General features: G+C 40.8%; 1 protein-coding gene across 8 annotated transcripts in view; it reads left to right on the top strand.

The window, feature by feature from the left end:
• The window catches only part of LOC116257434 (zinc finger protein BRUTUS-like), a 30021-nt gene extending 14039 nt beyond the window's left edge, over window positions 1-15982 (top strand). For 2 of the 8 annotated variants that reach the window (XM_050078687.1, XM_050078686.1), the window contains exons 11-15: window positions 1693-1927; window positions 2036-2095; window positions 3648-3719; window positions 5043-5345; window positions 15154-15982. In XM_050078687.1, coding sequence (XP_049934644.1) covers window positions 1693-1927; window positions 2036-2095; window positions 3648-3719; window positions 5043-5345; window positions 15154-15255 — 772 coding nt within the window. In that variant the 3' untranslated portion in view covers window positions 15256-15982. The remainder of the gene's footprint in view (window positions 1-1692; window positions 1928-2035; window positions 2096-3647; window positions 3720-5042; window positions 5346-15153) is intronic. The other 6 variants (XM_050078688.1, XM_031634175.2, XR_007573824.1 and 3 more) reach the window with 5 other exon arrangements.
• The last annotated feature ends 3813 nt before the right edge of the window (window positions 15983-19795 follow it).

The raw sequence follows: 19795 nt of genomic DNA, 5'->3' as shown, positions 1-19795 counted from the left end.
TTATTTAATTTTTGACATGACTAACATATTGAAATGTAAAACTTTAGAATTATTGTTCATTTTATTAAATTTACATATTACAAATGAAAAAGCTAATTAGGCTGAACTCTTTTACAGTGTATTTATTTCAATTTTCAGGACATTGGACTCTTTACTTTCGAATTTTTAGTTTTACATAATACTAACATACATGTCGAGTTTGTTAACCATTAGATAGTCGTAAATGTTAATATTGAGAAAGAACACAAAATGAAACTACCAGACCTATTGCGGCTGATTTTGACTTTGAAAGCCATGAGTCCAATTCACGAAAGCCTACAGAACAAACTTGCTACTTTTGATTAACTCGTCGCTACTTCTGGCCTCTCTACGTACCCTCTCTTTCTAAATCTGACCCTTCTATGTACTCGACAGTGATCTTTCCCCTTCTCTCGCTCACTCCCATATGACTGTGCGAGCAACTTGGAACCATCATTGCCCTCGTTGACAATTAATCTTAATGTTTGATTTTTGTTGACTTGTTTTCCATTGATATTTGATTCTTGCCACAGTTTTTTTTGAAATATGCAATTATAGAGTTGGAGCAGTAGCTTAATTGTCCAATTTCTTGTTATCAAAAGAAAAAATGTAATTTAGTTATTACTTGATGGTCTGAATTATACATGTATTCAAGTCATTTTATAACTTTTCTATGTTTAAAGGACAAGTTATATATTTTTTTTCTTTTAAAAACAATGGTCAATGAAACCTGGCCTGAATCATCGAGTTGACCCATGAAGTCACAAGTCAAGAATGAACAAGTCGAGTCCTGAGTGACTGGGTTTTAAAACATTGGTTTAGCTACCATGGGTTCTAAAACATTAGTTTAGGTAGCATGCTTGCTTAACTGTTAAACTCACAAGACCAAATCTTCTTTAAATAAAATTACAAATTTACAACATTAATTTCCCATTCAGAATAATGGATAGAGTTCCTTCTAGTTCTAGGGACAAGAGTACAGCCATCTATCTGAACCATGCTAGCATACCAGACTCTTATTCAGCTAATGTCTTCCTTCATGAGGCCAGTCTAACCTAGGTAAGTTGGAATGATGTTCTTAACATTCATGTGGTTGGGGAACACACATTTCTTGAAAGTGTTTTATGTGACAGCTCCGAACTGTTACAGTTGGAAGAGGTCGGGTGCTTATGCTCAAATGGTAATCCAGGGGGAAGGGGAAATACCACATTCCGTGGCCTACAGCCCTTGAAGATAATCACAGTTTCACACTATTCCTGTGAATAGTTTGGACTTTGCATGGTTGTGTCTGTTAATTATTATGCTGTACTTGATTTCATCTAGTTGACAATGGGATGATGCAACATAAAAAGGTGTCATGAACCATTCAACATTGCCCAACCGTGAAGAAATTCCATCTTACCCTCAGGATATAATTTAAGCGCTTTATTTCAAGATTGACTGGTTTCCAATGTATCATGCATATATATTTATGCTACAAACACAATATGCCTCTTCAGGGTCTTTTTGGCAATGGGAATAGTTTGTTACTGTTTGATGAATAGAGCAGATCCATCATTAACATACTGTTTCTGTCACCAAACAGCCCTTAAAGTACATTACCTGTGCAACGGCAGGCGTGCATACACTCAAGCATATACATCCCATACTGAAATGAACTTTTGCTTACTGCAGGACTGTATATCATTGTCCTTTTTGTAATCTATGCCGTGTTGGTAAGGGGCTTGGTGTTGATTTCTTTCATTGTATGACTTGCAATTGTTGCCTGGGAATGCAATTGGTAGAACATAAATGCCGAGAAAAAGGGTTGGAGGCAAATTGTCCAATTTGTTGTGATTTCCTCTTTACTTCAAGTGCATCAGTGAAGGCTCTTCCTTGTGGTCATTTCATGCACTCAGCTTGCTTTCAGGTATCAGGCTGGCGTTTCCATTCTTTCCTAGAAAATTATCAACCTTTGTATTATAATTTTCCATTGGGACTGTCATTGATGGTTTATTTTTCTTTTTTTCAATGCTAGGCATATACGTGCTCTCACTATACCTGTCCAATTTGCTGCAAGTCTTTGGGAGACATGGCTGTAAGTGAACTTTCTGATTTCTTACCAAACTTAGAATAGGTTTGTTTAAGATGATTACTAGTGGAAATACAATACTTTTTCGATGACATGAGTGCGATACATAAAATAAAAACAGGAAGCAAACATATAGAGTCCTGTTGACAAGTTTCTCTGAAATTTGTTATCTTAAAAATCTAACTCTAGTATTTGCATGTTTCATATGCTCAAGGGATTCCTCATTTTGCTCTACTAAATTATGTGACTGGTTAAATTAGGATGCTCAACTCAGAAAGCTAAAAGTAAGTCATGAGTTTTTTAGGATGCCATTCTAGACACATGAATTTGATATCTTGATCTGGATTATTTTGAATGGCAAGCTGGTGAAAAGACCAAATGTGTTGTTTTACTTCAGATCTACATGGCAGTGGCCTGTATTGGTAGAAATGTGGTGATGCTATGGCTATTTTTTTAAATTGAAGTTCTTTTATTGTTTCATGTTTTTTGCCACAAAATGTGAATGGATTGATGACATGCTTCTATCTGTAAATTTTGTGTCTCAAGATGATGCTTTTCATTTCTTTTAAATTTTGAGTAGCTTTTCTTTTGTGAAATTAATACATTCCAAATGGTGCCTTGAGTACTTCAATCTCTCTCAAGATGTTTAAAGTTTCAGACTTTCAGTTTCTTGACCAAGAACCAAAGAGTATTATGTTAGCAAATAGCATGTACTCTATTTCTATTAAGACACATTGAAGATTGAAAATTAGATGCACTTTATTATAGTTTGATTTTTACTGTAGCTAGTTGAGAAATACTTTGCATGCATAAATGTGGTCCAATGAATGCGTATTTGTCAAGACAGTTGATTAAGGGGCGCTTTTTCATTTTTAATACCATTGATGGAAATATTGTCATCAGGTGTTTTTCTCAGAAGATTTCGGACGATTGCTAAGAATTTTGTTTTTCTTAGGAAACCTCTGAAATTCAAAAAATTTAAAAATAGATAAAAATAATGAAAAAAATATGAAATTATGAAATTTCCATTAATTTTTAAGAAAAAGTAATGGTCGAGATTCAAAATTGCTTTTAAAACTTGAAGGGAAACAAAGAACTGGAAAACACCGAAATGAAACACTTAAGGTACATTTAGAAAAAAATTCCTTTGAAAGGGAGAAAATAACAGATATTTTGGGTGCCATCTTGAAAAGATGGTGATATTTTCCTCATGAAAAGGTTTTATTCTTTTTTGGTGATAAAATCATGATACTTTCAGAATATTACCACAGTGGTGACAATGTTTAATACTTCTGCTCTGATTGACTTTTGCAATGCTCTTTGGGAATGTATAGCTTCATGGTAGATTCAAGGTGCAACACATTGTCCGATGTAACAATTTCTTGTGACGTTTTCAATATTTAGTCCAAGCTGTAGTTAGCCGCGGAGTTGTTATTGTGCAGCTGCCTCGTTATGTTGGTTTATTAAATGGATAATAGAGAACAGATGGCATAATCTGCTGCATTTTTTTTATATTTTCTATTATGATTATCTATTCATCATGGTACTTGTCAACCAGGTCTACTTTGGCATGCTTGACGCCTTGTTAGCTGCAGAAGAGCTTCCTGACGAATACAAAGACCGATACCAGGTAAAAGGAACAGCTACGAACATGTGTTACTGCCACATGTGTGTGTGTTTGTGTGGGTGTACCTTCTTAGTGATTTTGGTAATGCTCCTTATTTTTTTGAGAAACAACAAGTACTTCTGGTTTTTACAGCATCCATTTTAGGGTGGGAACTGGTTTTAGGCTGGTGGGTGAGACCGTGAGGGGCTCTCATGTTCAGGATTGGATTGCTTTTGGTGCTAGGCTTAGTTGTTGTTGAAGTATGTTAGACGGGTCTCGGGACCAGGTCCGGATCCATACCCAATCCATCTTGTAGCCCTTGTTGGGCATTACTTAAGTCGTGTAACCCTAATCCTTATGGTATATGAAATCTTAAGAGAGAGAGAGTCTGGCGGCTAGTGGGCAACCAGCTCCTCCTCATCCGTGGTTTTTTTTTTCTCTTGTTGAGGGTTTTTCCACGTTACATCGTGTTCCTCGTATTCTCTTTCTCTGTGCTCGTGTTTCTACATGGTAACAGAGCCCATGAGATTGAGACTTTTTTGGTGATCGTGGAGTTTTCTTCACCCGCCGCTGCTGCTGTCACCGTCGTCGTTTCTGCCACCGCCGCTGCTGTCACCGTCGTCGTTTCCGCCGCCGCCGCCGTCACCGCTGCCGTCACTGCCGCCGCCGCCGTGTCTGGTGTCGTTACCTTTCGGCTGCGTCATCCGAGGACGCTGCTGACACCGTCGTCGGCTCCGCCACCGGCGTCACCGCCCTTGCTACCGCGCCGTCGACCTGCTCCCTGACATCGCGCCCTGCTCCCTGCCGTCGTCCTTTGCACTGTCGCCTTCTGGGTCGGCCCTGCTCCAGTGGTGCCCTCCATTGCTGCCGCCGTTTGCTGTCGCCCCCCTTCCTCCCTGCCGTCGCCCTCTGCGCCGTCGATATCGGCACCCGACCTACTCCCTGCATAATTGTTCTCCTGCGGGATCTGCTGCAGAGTTCCAGCACCTCTGCTCACGCCAGTTGCTGCGTGCTCCCCATTGCCGCAGCTGCCCTTTGTTACTGCAGGAGAAATTTGGGTGGTCGATCGACGTGATGGCGGTCGACAGTGGCGCTACTCACCACATGACCGGCGATCCTATAGTCTTTCATGGGTATAAGCTTTCGTCAGGAAAGTAACGTGTTTCTCTTGTTGATGGTTCCTCTATCTCTGTGGTTGGGAAATGGAGTCTTCCACTTTTGAACAAGTTCTTTGTCCACAATGCTCTACATGTTCCCCATCTTCCCTTAAACCTCTTGTCGGTTAGCAAGATCACGAAAGAGTTGAATTGCGAACTGATTTTTTCTGTTGATCGCTGTGTTATGCAGGACTTGGTGATAGGGAAGATGATTGGGATTGGTTTGACTTCTGACGGGCTATATCGTTTACCTATGCGTACTTCTCAGGCTCTCATGACGGCAGTCAGTCAAGCAACGAAGAACAGAGAGGAGTCCCTTCAATTGCTTCTACAGTGGCATGAGCGCCTTGGACACCTGCCTTTTGGAATTCTTAGACAGCTATTTCCTGATTTATGTTCCAAGTTAGTTATGACTATGGTGTCCTGTGATGTCTGTCACCTGGCCAAACATGTTAGAGCTTCATATCCTTTGTCTAACCATCGGTCTAATGAGGTATTTGCCATGATTCATTCTGATGTGTGGGGCCCTTCAGGAATTCCTTCTTATCATGGTTTTCAATATTTTATCACCTTTATAGATGTTTGTTCTCGTAACACTATTATCTACTTGTTGAAAGACCGTAGTGAAGTTCCTACGGCCATAGAGACTTTCATTGCTTATGTGGAAACTCAATATGGAGCATCTGTTAAGACCTTTCGATCTGACAATGCTCGTGAGTATGTGTGTCAGTCTGTTGATAGCTTCTTTCGAAAAAAGGGAATTGTTCATGAGACTTCCTGTAGTTATACTCCTCCTCAAAATGGAGTTGGAGTTGTTGAACGAAAGAATCGTCAGTTATTGAATATGACTCGAGCTCTTCTTTTTCAACGTCATGTTCCAAAAAGGTATTGGGGGGATGCTGTGTTGATCAGTGCGTATCTTATAAACCGTTTGCCTAGTCGTGTGTTGAATGGGCAGACGCCTCACTTTATGTTACCGGGGAGTCGTGAACCTTTCTCTCTTCCACCAAGAGTCTTTGGCTGTGTTTGCTTTATTCACAATCATAGTCTTCACATAAAAAAGCTTGATCCAAGGTCTATTAAGGGCGTATTTCTAGGTTATTCTCCTACTCAAAAAGGGTATAAGTGTCGGGACCCTTCCACTGGTCGTGCCTATGTTACCAAAGATGTCACTTTCCTTGAACATGCTTCCTATTTTGGTGAGAATCCTCTTTAGGGGGAGAATTCTATGTCAAAGGAAGAGTATTCTTCGAGTCAGGAAATTCTGTTTACAGATTTTTTAGACTACAGGCGTGAATCCATTGGTCCTTCTATTGAGGTGCTTGAACAAGAGAAAAATGGAGAGTGTTCTACAGAGGCAGGAGAGGAATGCAATCGTCTGTTTGGGCAAGTTTACTCTAAGCGAAGAGTCTGTACTGAGGAGATGACAGGTGGTGAGAATTCTGCTCCCAATCCAGTTAGTCATTTCCTGGATGACCCAAGTCGTGCTCAGAAGCAACCTGTTGAAGAAGAGATTCAGACTGTTATTGCAAGTGAAGAGCTTCCCATCGCCCTGCGAAAGGGTGTCAGGTCATGTACTCAACATCCTATTGGTAACTTTGTTTCATATTCTAGACTGAGCAAGGACTACAAATGTTTTGTATCTTCTCTTTCTTTGGCTATGATTTCCAGGAATGTTGCTGATAATATGAGAAAGAATAATATTTGATTAACATCGAAATCTGCCCTAACTCCTCTTTATATAGACTAAAGGAGAGAGATAAGTTACAAGAGAACCATCTAAAGGAAAAGTTATTACAAAAGTACCCTCTTAAACCTAAAACTGAATATAAACACATCTTAACACTCCCCCTCAAGTTGGAGCGTATATGTCAAATAGGCTCAACTTGGAACAACAGCTTTGGAATGGTCCCCTTGCAAGAGCCTTAGTAAAGATATCAGCCATTTGCCCTGTAGTTGAAATGTGTGAGGTACTTACAAACCCCTTTTGAATAATGTCTCTGGTATAGTGACAATCTACTTCAACATGCTTGGTTCTTTCATGAAAAGCCGGATTATTAGCAATAAACAGTGCAGCTTTGTTATCACATAACAGTTGCATAGGAAGAGGCACTTCGACAGTAAGATCCAACATCAGGGATCTAACCCACATAACTTCAGCAGTACCCTGAGCCATAGCTCTATACTCAGATTCTGCACTTGATCTAGCAACCACAGTTTGCTTCTTACTCTTCCATGTAACCAAGTTGGATCCAATAAACACACAAAATCCAGTAGTGGATTTTCTGTCCGAGGGGCATCCTGCATAGTCGGCATCAACATACACAGATATAGTGAGTGAGGTACCATTCTGAAAGAAGAGTCCCGTTCCTGGTGAATTCTTTAGATACCTAAGAATCATCATAGCAGCATCCCAATGAACTTTCTTGGGCTTATCCATAAATTGACTCACTCTGCTAACAGCATAGGCAATGTCAGGTCGAGTAACAGTGATGTATAGGAGCTTCCCAACAATCCCTCTATACTGTCTCGCATCAACATCTTCAGTATCATCATCATACAAGCGGGTATTGATATCCATAGGCGTGGATGCAGGTCGACACCCCAGCATCCCTGTCTCTTGCAAAACATCAGTAACGTATTTCCTCTGGCACATGATAAGGCCCTTTTGATTTCTGGCAAACTCAATACCGAGGAAATAACGTAGTTCACCAAGGTCCTTGGTGACAAAGTGTTGTCCAAGGACATCCTTGATGTTGGAAATCCCCTGATCATCATCCCCTGTAACAATGATATCATCAACATAGACAAGAACTATCACCGTACCTGTAGAAGTCTTCTTGACAAAGAGGGAATGGTCGGCCGAAGAGCGTCTGAAGCCCTCATTCTCAATATTCTCTGACAATTTCTGAAACCAAGCTCGAGGACTCTGTTTCAGACCATAAATCGCCTTTCGCAATCTGCACACTTTCTGACACTCCCCCTCAGCAACAAACCCTGGTGGTTGCTGCATATACACTTCTTCATGTAAGTCACTATAGAGAAAGGCATTTTTGACATCAAGCTGTGATAGGGACCAATTCTTGCTGACAGCCACAACAAGGAGAATCCGTAAAGAAGCATGTCGTGCCACAGGAGAGAAGGTATCATAATAATCAACCCCATAAGTTTGGGTATAGCCTTTTGCAACCAGACGAGCCTTATATCTGTCAATGCTGCCATCCGCTCTGTATTTGATAGTAAAGACCCATCTGCAACCAACAATGGCTGCATCAGCTGAAGGAGTAACAAGTGTCCAGGTGCCTCTAGACTGAAGAGCATCCATCTCTTCTTGCATAGCTGCGGCCCATTTGGGATCAGAGAGAGCATCCATGGGATTCTGTGGAAGAGCAATAGCCGACAGCCCCTTTACAAACTGTCGGTACATAGGGGTGAGTCTATCCATGGATAAATGACCAGAGATAGGATGCAAAGTGCAACTGCGTTTGCCTTTCCTTTGAGCAATGGGCATATCAAGTTCATTAGGAGCATGAACATGCTCGTGACATTCTCCTATGTCATCATTACATAAAAAATTGTCAGTTGAGTTTGTGTCAGGAATTACCTTGGGCGTGCTGGGTGAAGGCACAGGTGCACATGGAACAGGCGCAACAGGTTTAGTACGACGTTGGTAGACAGCCCCAAAACGTGGATCTACTGGTTTTGGACAACTCATGAGAGGTAGAGGAAAATGGACTTCATCATTCAATTCAGGCGCCCTTAATTGAGTTCCATTGGGGGAGAAGAAAGAGGTTGCTTCAAAAAATGTAACATCAGCACTCACATAATACCGACGAGTAGAAGGATCATAACATCGATATCCCTTTTGAGTGCGGGAATAACCAACAAAGATCGTTTTGATGGCCCGAGGAGACAACTTATCTCGCCGAGGACCAAGCAACTGAACAAAGGCAACACATCCAAAAACACGAGGTGGAACAGAAAACAAGTCTCTGTCAGGAAAGAGGACAGAGATAGGAATAAGATCTCCCAACACAGAAGACGGCATACGATTAATAAGATAGCATGCTGTGAGAACAGCATCTCCCCAGTAAGAGTGGGGAACATGGCTATGTATGATAATGGTTCTGGCAACATCAAGAATATGACGGTGTTTCCGTTCAGCAACCCCATTTTGTTGGGAGGTATAGGCACAAGAGGTTTGGTGGATGATACCCTTATCCCTGAAAAATTGTTCTAAGGAGGAAGCACAGAACTCAAGAGCATTGTCAGAGCGCACAATTTTGACACAAGTATCAAACTGAGTCAGAATTTCATTGATAAAATTTTTGATTACATGACCGACCCACTTCAGATTTATGCTTCATAAGAAAAACCCAACTAACACGACTATGGTCATCGACAGCAACAAGATAATATCGATGACCTTGAAGATCAGGTGTACGACTCGGACCCCAAACATCAAAATGAAGTAACTCAAACACAGAATGGCTACTTCTACTGGGCCGCGGAGGAAAGGATGACCGATGGTGTTTGCCCAACTGACAAGACTCGCATTGAAAAGAGGACTTAGGAGACAGCTGAGGAAGAACATGCAGCAGTTTCTGAAACGGTAGATGTCCAAAACGTAAATGCCAAGTATAAGCCGAGGATGAGGACGACCCTGCAGAGGTAGACCCAGCAAAGGGAAAGGGATGCACTAGCCTGTAAAGACCTCCCTGTTCACGGCCACTGCCAATCACCCTGCCCGTCAGTATATCCTGAAACACAAGAGAAGAGGAGTCAAATATCGCACGACGGTTTAAATCTCTGGTAATCTGACTGATAGACAGTAGGCTATGTGGGAATTCTGGTGCATGAAGAACATGTTGCAACGGCAATGATGAAGTAAGTTGGACCTCTCCATGTCCAACAACTAGAGAATATTTGCCATCTGCTAGAATAACCGAGCGACCAGGTGGAGTAGGGACATAAGAAGTAAACTGGGCCTTGTCTCCACAGAGATGGGTCGATGCACCCGAATCAATGAGCCAATCTGTAGTGTCAGTAGCAGAGTCATAATACATACCAGATGAAGACGCACTGGCAGCAGTAGTGATAGTAGAGGTGGTCGGATCAGGAGCTTGTTGAGTTCTATCACCAATCAAGTTTCTCAACTGAGAGATAATATCATCTGCACGTAACTCACTGGAGGAAACAGTATGCTGAGGCTTAGGCTGCTCTGGAGAATCAGTAAATACAGTTTGATTTGCAACAGCTGGACGACCATGTTTCTGCCAACACTTATCCACAGTGTGACCAATGCGATGACAAAACTGACATAATGGGCGCGAAGTGGTATTGCCACGACCACGGTATCCTCGTCCTCTGGCAAAGAGGGACCCACCTCTGCCACGAGTAGCAAGCATAGCAGAAGTGGTATCAAGAACAGTCGACGCAGGGATTGGAATTCTGCTTAGCCTACTATAAGCCTCATCAATAGGAGGAATCGAGGGACTAGTGAGCATCTGATTCTTTGCTGATTCATAAACAGAGTCTAATCCAGAGAGAAATACCCCTACCATAAGCATATCTCTATATGCCTTTTGTTGTTCACACTTACATGCAGGAAAGTAGCTATTTAGTCTCTCAAACATGGACTTGAGACTAGAATAATAAGTATGAAGAGGTCGACCATCTTGTCGCATCTGATGAATATCATGATGAAGCTGCATAATTCTTGTTTCATTCCTTGCTTGTGAATAGGTGGCTGCAAGGGAATCCCACATATCCTTTGCACTTTCCTTATGCAAGACTTCATTTGCAATGTCTTGAGAAAGAGTACCAACAATCCATACCATAACCAACGAATTATCTTTAAACCAAGTAGTATATTTTCCTACCTTCTGTACGGGCTCGGGCTCCAATATGAGATGTTCCTTCTCATGAGCGATCAAGGTTCTTTTTACTTGCATGGCCCACATCTCGTAATTTCCCCCATCCATTTTGGTGATAATGCTAGAAAATGGGGAACTCTTCATCTCTCCCGACGATGCAAAGGAAGAGGTATTAGCTCCACTGCTAATTTCAGACATCTTTCAACACAAAGGAGGACACCGAGCCACGGAATAAGAAGTGCAGGCAACAAGGAATATAATCACATATGTAAAGACAGCATGCTGATCATCGAGCAATAGCAGTCAAACGCACGAAGTAATCCATAAGTCTGATCGGCTGGAACGAAACTGACAACGCTGATCAGACACAAGCCGACGAAGAAGAATGAAGAGAGATACCAGAGACGACAGCGAAGCAGCGGTGGCAGGCAGCGGCGGAGCAGCGACGGTGCAGGGCAGTAGCGAAGCAGCGGCGGTGCAGAGATGCTGCGAGAGCAGGCAGAAACTAGGAGCGAAGATGGGCGGAGATGGCAGCGACGGGCAGAGATGCTGCGAGACGCGAGCAGCTGCGAGACGCGAGCAGGCGGCGGCGGGCGATGACGCTAGGGCGATGACGGTCGTGGTTAGGCGGCGACGGACGGAGAGGGCAGCGATGCAAGCGGCGGCGACGGGCGGAGGTCAGAACAGCGACTGGCGGAAGCGTCGGGTGGACACGAGCGGGCAGAGGAAGCGCAGCGATGGGCGCGGTCAGGCGGCGGGTTGCGCCGCTCAATCGGTGCGCCGAGGAGGAGACGGTTGCTGCTCTGATACCATGATAATGTTAGAAAGAATAATATTTGATTAACATCGAAATCTGCCCTAACTCCTCTTTATATAGACTAGAGGAGAGAGAGAAGTTACAAGAGAACCATCTAAAGGAAAAGTTATTACAAAAGTACCCTCTTAAACCTAAAACTGAATATAAACACATCTTAACAGTTGCTGAGGCTCAAAGTGATCCCAAGTGGACTTATGCAATGCAAGAAGAGATGGAAGCCCTGAGAAGAACCATGACATGGGAAGTTATAAAGATTCCTGAGGCGGCTCACTTGGTTGGATCTAAGTGGGTCTACACTATCAAGTACAAACCAGATGGAAGTGTTGAAAGATACAAAGCTCGTCTTGTGGCCAAGGGGTTTAGTCAGAAATATGAGATTGATTATTTGGAGACCTTTGCTCCTGTTGCGAAGATGAAGACTGTCAGAGTCATTATCTCCTTAGCTGTGATGAAGGAGTGGAAGATGTACCAACTTGATGTCAAGAACGCATTTCTCAATGGAGACCTTGAAGAGGAAGTATATATGTGTATGCCTCCAGGATATGAGGAACCTGGAAAATGTTGCAAGTTAAGGAAAGCTTTATATATCATCAGAAATTGTCAGAGAATATTGAGAATGAGGGCTTCAGACGTTCTTCGGCCGATCATTCCCTCTTTGTCAAGAAGACTTCTACAGGTACGGTGATAGTCCTTGTCTATGTTGATGATATCATTGTTACAGGGGATGATGATCAGGTGATTTCCAACATCAAGGATGTCCTTGGACAACACTTTGTCACCAAGGACCTTGGTGAACTACGTTATTTCCTCGGTATTGAGTTTGCCAGAAATCGAAAGGGTCTTATCATGTGCCAGAGGAAATACGTTACTGATGTTTTGCAAGAGACAGGGATGCTGGGGTGTCGACCTGCATCCACGCCTATGGATATCAATACCCGCTTATATGATGATAATACTGAAGATGTTGATGCGAGACAGTATAGAGGGATTGTTGGGAAGCTCCTATACATCACTGTTACTCGACCTGACATTGCCTATGCTGTTAGCAGAGTGAGTCAATTTATGGATAAGCCCAAGAAAGTTCATTGGGATGCTGCTATGATGATTCTTAGGTATCTAAAGAATTCACCAGGAACGGGACTCTTCTTTCAGAATGGTACCTCACTCACTATATCTGTGTATGTTGATGCCGACTATGCAGGATGCCCCTCGGACAGAAAATCCACTACTGGATTTTGTGTGTTTATTGGATCCAACTTGGTTACATGGAAGAGTAAGAAGCAAACTGTGGTTGCCAGATCAAGTGCAGAATCTGAGTATAGAGCTATGGCTCAGGGTACTGCTGAAGTTATGTGGGTTAGATCCCTGATGGTGGATCTTACTGTCGAAGTGCCTCTTCCTATGCAATTGTTATGTGATAACAAAGCTGCACTGTTTATTGCTAATAATCCGGCTTTTCATGAAAGAACCAAGCATGTTGAAGTAGATTGTCACTACACCAGAGACATGATTCAAAAGGGGTTTGTAAGTACCTCACACATTTCAACTACAGGGCAAACGACTGATATCTTTACTAAGGCTCTTGCAAGGGGACCATTCCAAAGCTGCTGTTACAAGTTGAGCCTATTTGACATATACGCTCCAACTTGAGGGGGAGTGTTAAGATGTGTTTATATTCAGTTTTAGGTTTAAGAGGGTACTTTTGTAAATAACTTTTTCTTAGGATGGTTCTCTTGTATCTTCTCTCTCTCTCTCCTCTAGTCTATATAAAGAGGAGTTAGGGCAGATTTCGAGGTTAATCAAAGTATAATCTTCTCCTAATTTATCAAGATCTGAAGACCAAACAGCTGATGTTCTGACGAAAGCTCTATCTTCAACTTCATTCGAGAGAAATGTATCCAAGTTGGGCATGTTTGATATGTATGCCCAACTTGAGGGGGAGTGTTGAAGTATGTTAGACGGGTCTCGCGACCGGGTCCGGATCCATACCCAATCCATCTTGTAGCCCTTGTTGGGCATTACTTAAGTCGTGTAACCCTAATCCTTATGGTATATGAAATCTTAAGAGAGAGAGAGTCTGGCGGCTAGTGGGCAACCAGCTCCTCCTCATCCGTGGTTTTTTTTCCTCTTGTTGAGGTTTTTCCACATTACATTGTGTTCCTCGTATTCTCTTTCTCTGTGCTCGTGTTTCTACAGTTGTCATGGTGGCTACGTGTTGCCTAGGTGCACCTAGGCTAAAAAGGCGTCCAAAAGTCATTGCAATTTTGCTTAGTTATTTTTAGTTGTAAAATGGTAGCTTTATGTTTTATGTGTTAAGTTAGCATGTTAGCAAGTTAGGATTAGTCAAAATCAACTTATAAAACAGCAAAATAAAATGTTTAATTCATTTGACAAATAGTGAAATGCCAGCTATAGTTGGTTCTGGTCAAATGCATTGACAAATAGCTTTAGGTTTTTCAAGTTGTATTTGACAAATAGTGAAATGCCAGGCTATAGTTGGTTCTGGTCAAATGCCAGGCTTTTCAACAGTTTTCTGTGTATGGGGATTAGTTCCTCATAAGTCATAACAATTATCAATAGAGATAAGATTGCATTCAATGTATGGAGAGATAGAAGAAGAGAGATAGAAGAAGAAATTAGTTACCAGAATTGATAGGATGCATTCAAAGTATGGAGAGTTAGAAGAAGAAACCAGTTACCACAAAAGCTTTCACTGATGTAACAAGTTACAATATATAGACAAACAAATATGGAAAGAGAGAGAGGGGGGGGGGGGGGGGGTGGGGTGGGGTAGGAGTAGAGAGAGAGAGAGAGAGAGAGAGCAAAGCCAAACATTAAAAGGATGTCGATGTTAGTTTGCTCCCATGTCATGTTAACTTCTTTATACATGCTTAGCGTCATTACAAAGAAATAGCATGCACAATATGTAAGTTAAGTTGTGGTAACTTCCATAGACAGAATGGTCTGAAATGCTTAATGAATCTCAAAATTGTAATGAATTGTTACGAATATCAGCAATAGTTTGGAAATATTGCAATATTATTGTAAAACATGAACAAAAAGTTTTTATCTTGAAAAGTATCATGATATTTTCCAACTACTGCCAGAAAATAAATTTTGAGATAAGATCATTATATTTTAACATTTCTATAAAAGTTCTGTTTTCTATATATACATTTTTTTTGTTTCTTTCAAACTTTTGTAGACTATTTTGAGTCCTTGTCTATGTTTCATGAAAACGAAATTAGTAGAAAACTCATAACTACATAAATTTCCTTTCATTTATATATTTTTATTTTTTGAATCTTCAAGACTGGAGATTTTCCAGAGAAAAGTAAAATTAAAAAAAAAAACGTTGTGAAAAATTTTGCTGATAACTACCCAAGGATGATATTTGTAATCATGGATGCTGAAAAGCCTGAAATAGATCATGATTCATTGAAACCTTTTTCATTGTTTATGACTCTTTCCTGTTATTGAATTATTTGATTACTTTTCAGGATATTCTTTGTGATGATTGTGAGAAGGGAATGTTCCGCTTCTCCTGGCTATAATCCCTTTTCATTGTTTACGACTGTTTCCTATTAAAATGTTTGAATACTTTTCAGGAGGTTCTCTGTAATGACTGTGAGAAGAAGGGAATGTCCCCCTTCCACTGGTTGTATCATAAATGCGGATTTTGTGGTTCATATAATACTAGAGTAGTCTAAGGAAGAACCAGCTCTATTTTTCTACTGCAAGAGGATGATGTAGATATCAACAGCACATTTGGTACAACCATCCAGCTGATGACAAGCTCGTGGCAAGGAAGGTTTGTCTAAGGTTCGATGGTTGTGAGCTGCTTCTGTTTAGTCTTTCTGTACATATGTATATGCACCAACTTTTCACCCTCGTTTATGGCAATAAATTCACCTCTCCCTCTCTCTCTCTCTCTCTCTCTCTATACACACACACACACAAAACTATGAGTAGTTTCTCCATGCAGCACAGGTTGTACTTCTGGGAAGGCAGAAATGAAGGTGCTAGGTCAAGGTTATTAACATACTGGCTTTCATGAAGCTGGTTTGAAGTAATGGTTCGGATCTAGAAGATGGACTGCTCAAATGAGGTGATAGTGATACCTAGCACATACTTGGTGGATTGATGCAAGGATATGGGAGCACTATAGCTGCTACTTCGAAGATCAAAATCGCTGTCAGACTGCATGGGAAGTGTAATGTGATGCTCGATTAGACCTGAAGTGTTTGAATTTGCGAAGTTGTCCACTTAATATTAACTGAGAAGTTCAGCAAAACCAGTTCAGCAACATGAAATATCAGTGTTGGTTCCCTCTATTGTGGCAATTCTTTGTTATATCTCTGATGCTTTTGTGAAATATAATCAATTTTTTGTTGTAAATTTATATTACTTTTTCAATCTTTGTTAGGTTGATCTTAATTGCTGCTTTTCTTGTCACTATGTTTCCAATGTGATGGTATTGGACTTAAATTCGATAATTGGATCAGTTCATGAGTGGAGGCTTCAGCCATTTTGTGGTTATATTTTCCACGGGTTGGCTGGGGTAAAATGACAGTTTGCATTACTGATAGGAAGAGATAATGGCAGGTGGAATTATCAGCAGGTGATTGAGGTTATGGCAATTGTCTGTATGGTCCAGGTATGACAACTATCATTAGAGTGTACGCAAGGATATTTGCTGTAAGAGGATAATGCAGAAAACAGGTTCGTGTATCACTTCTTGAGATTTCCTGTAACGACGATCACCATTTCTAGGATTTACATGTGCATGTTTACAATAGAAATATTTTATGGCACTGCATGAAATAACCACTCTTCATTTCTCGTTAGTGCGAATGTATTGTTCACCAGACCATGGTGACCTTATCTTATGCAGGTCCGGTGCGTGAATATGCGTATGGTTAGGATATAATATATATATATATATATATATATATATATATATATATATATATAGAGAGAGAGAGAGAGAGAGAGAGAGAGAGAGGAAAAGTCACTGCTGGTGTTGTTAGCCAAAATTTAAAAAGTCGTTACTAGAAATACTGTAATCATCACTAAAGTGACCATAAACGATCTATTACCATGGACAATGTAGTGACTATTTTTTAGGGATAAATTTTAAACTTTAGTCATCTGACATCTAGTCGGAGCACACACACACACACACACCCATATATAGGATTTGTAGATTTCTACATTTGGGTTTGAATAGAGAATACATCTGGCTTATCCTAACACACTATCCGGTGCATTGCATCGGTTGGCTGTACGTTGAGTAAAATCATTTCACCAATCTTCCTATACAGGGGTTTGAGTAAAATCTCTTCATGAATGATAGTTTGTTTTTGGATATATCATGATCTTGATTTGTAGTCGACAGGTTCTTGTCTGCCAAATTTTTGGAATAATATTTTGGATTTAAAGGATCAGCCATATAGTACAGATAAATATTTCTTTTATCCAATTTTTACAGTAATTATGCAATTAAAAAACTCTGAATCATTGACTGTAATGTTTTTTTGCTCATGCTTAAAAAATATAGATTGGATTTATTCAATCGTGTTATCCCACATTTCATGAACTGTATGAACCATGAGTTCATCTTTATCAACTTCCCTCAACAAAAAAATGCGTATTATTATGTCCCATCACAAATTGACCAAAATGATGTCTTTGATTGCTTAAGCTTTGTTCTCATCTTTAGCACAATAGAATAACGATCTTTATCTGCCACGATCAGAACCAATGTGTTTTTCATTCTTCAATTTGTTTCATCATGACAATAATGGAAGCATACTTGTTTCAACAACTTTATGCAATTTCAAATGAAATAACTACTAAATTGGGATGATGAATGTTAGCCAGTCACAATAAAATTCCTGTTGTTCTTTACATCACTTGCTAGATCTTCAATTCAAGAAAACCTTCCTTTTTTAATGGACTGGTACAGCACCTGCATCATGTTCACCACAAGTGAGATGCCTGTTGAGTTTGTTTATGTCACATAGTGGTCAAATTTCTTTAGTTGAATATTTGCATTTTGAATTTGAAATTATTACATGAATTTCAATAGTTTACTCAAGTGGACGCTTTTACATATCTAACCAACTTGTTAATTAGGAACAATAATTGACCTTTGACAATAGCTTTTCTGAATAAGTACACTGGGCTATAAATTTGTGGAGTGAAGGAGGTGTTTGACAAATGAAACACTTTGTAAGTGTTCCATGAATCTCTCTGAAAGTTTGGGGCAGACTCCTAGATACCTAGTTCTAATGTTTTATGAATCTGCTCTAATTTTTGGGGTAAATTCATGGACCATTCAAAGAGTGTTCTAACTGCCAAATGACTCTGAAAGATCTTTACCAGTTTGTCTTGTATTTTTGCGTTTACGAAATGGCAATTTAACTCTATGTTTTATTCTTTTATAAGGAGGGGTTTGCAGTTATGTGAAGGGCGGTTTGCCTGTCATAATATAAATGAATTCTTTGTTTGTGATCAATCTAGATATTTGAGTAATAGATCTGTACTCTATTTTTAGGGAGGATGTTAGAATTCTTTTTTCCCATCCCAAGAGAGGGACTATGGGGCAATCTGGTGAAAGTAGTTCGTCTCTATTTTTCAAATTATGGGACATGAGCACCGATGTGTCATAGGAAGCATTAATTTGTAACGGCTTGGTGTAGGAAGAAGGGGTCCCTCTGGCTGAGGATTTTAAATGCCTTAGGGCTTGAAGGGCAAATTTACGCTGTAGTTTCCATGACCATTGCATAAATTGGCTCAAGGATTAAGTTGCACTACAAACACTATAGCTGGTTAGGTCACTATTAAGTAAATTAGTGGTCCTATCAACCTTTTGTAGCTGGCTAGATTTCATGGTGGCCCTCTATCCTCATTTTTGGGTCTTGTTTTTTCTGATCTTTTGGAGATATGGATGGGCTTGCATGTCAAGTACTTTAGTCGGCCCAAGAGAACAAAATGCAAGTGTAAATGTTGCTTTGTTTGAGACATTTCTTTGTCTTGTTACCTGAAACGATGATATCATTAGCATAGACTAAAATGACAATGGGGATGCCATATATCATTTAAGATGCAAATGAAATGCCATCTATCATGTTGCAAAGAGGGTGGTGTCAACAAGTTGCATGAATTTGCTTTTAGTAAGGCCTCCGTCAATTTGTTAAGCCAATTTCTGTGATAATTTAATTTGCATGTGCAGACTACAAGTGATCTCCAAACCGTGCTGGATATTAACCCATCACACGGCTCTCAGGGGACAAAGTCAAAGCGCTTGGTCCCTAACCATTGACGCCCCACTGATCGAACAACGACGCAGCTCGTGATAGGCTTCTTAGCTTAAGCTGCTAACGTTCGGTTCAGATAAGTCATCTTCCTTCTGTCAGCTCGTTCTGGTGGTCTTCCCTAGCGTTCACTTCTGGTTTGAGAGAGGGTCACTGACCAAGCGCCTGAATGAATAAGAACATGACAGGAAAGGATTCAAGTTTCTTCCTATTCGACTGAGAATAAGCTCGCAACTATGCGACTGAGAATAAGCTCGCAACATTTTGATTAAACATAGGAGGTTGGTCAGAACAGAGGTTTGATCGGTTTGGTTTTGTGCAACGATTGGAGCGAAAGGAAAAGGTGGTTGCGTCTCAGAAAGGCATGGCAAGATGCTTTGAAAGAATAACCGTCTCACGAAGGCCCCGCCCGCCCGTTTCTTTTCTCGCCAGCAGGCAGACGGTCACCCTTAATTGTTCCCAGAAGAGAAGCTTCTGGTGGGCGACACTCGAGGCATTCTACTGGTACGAAGGCCGACCAGAGGCTACTTATAGTTGTAGCATAGCAAGCAAAAGGACGACACGTGTTGACTTCCTAGCTCGTTCTTCATCGACCAGCAAAACCAGAATTCATAGGTGAATATCATCGGGATTCTGCACTTCTAAATCTCGCAGGGTTGCTGCGCTTCGCTCGCTCAGTGCTTTGCTTACTCACTTTAATTCTTCCCCCTTTTTACGAAGCTTCGTAGACTAGCTTCGCTAGAACTTGGAAAGCGAACTTCCCTTTGCCACTCACGGCAACCCAGTTATCTTATCAGAGTCACCCTTGACCTTCACTCTAGCAAGAAAAGAGATTGCTTGGTTCGTGCTGTGCTTTCATAGAGGTCTGCCACCCTAAAACAGTCGTCTCCCATTTAACATAGTCTCGGGGCTTTTCCATAAGTCGATATTG

The sequence above is a fragment of the Nymphaea colorata genome, chromosome 7 (genome assembly GCF_008831285.2).
Source record: "Nymphaea colorata isolate Beijing-Zhang1983 chromosome 7, ASM883128v2, whole genome shotgun sequence".
Lineage (NCBI taxonomy): Eukaryota > Viridiplantae > Streptophyta > Magnoliopsida > Nymphaeales > Nymphaeaceae > Nymphaea > Nymphaea colorata.
The sequence above is the reverse complement of the archived record's forward strand: the minus strand, read 5'-3'. Positions and strand labels throughout refer to the sequence as shown.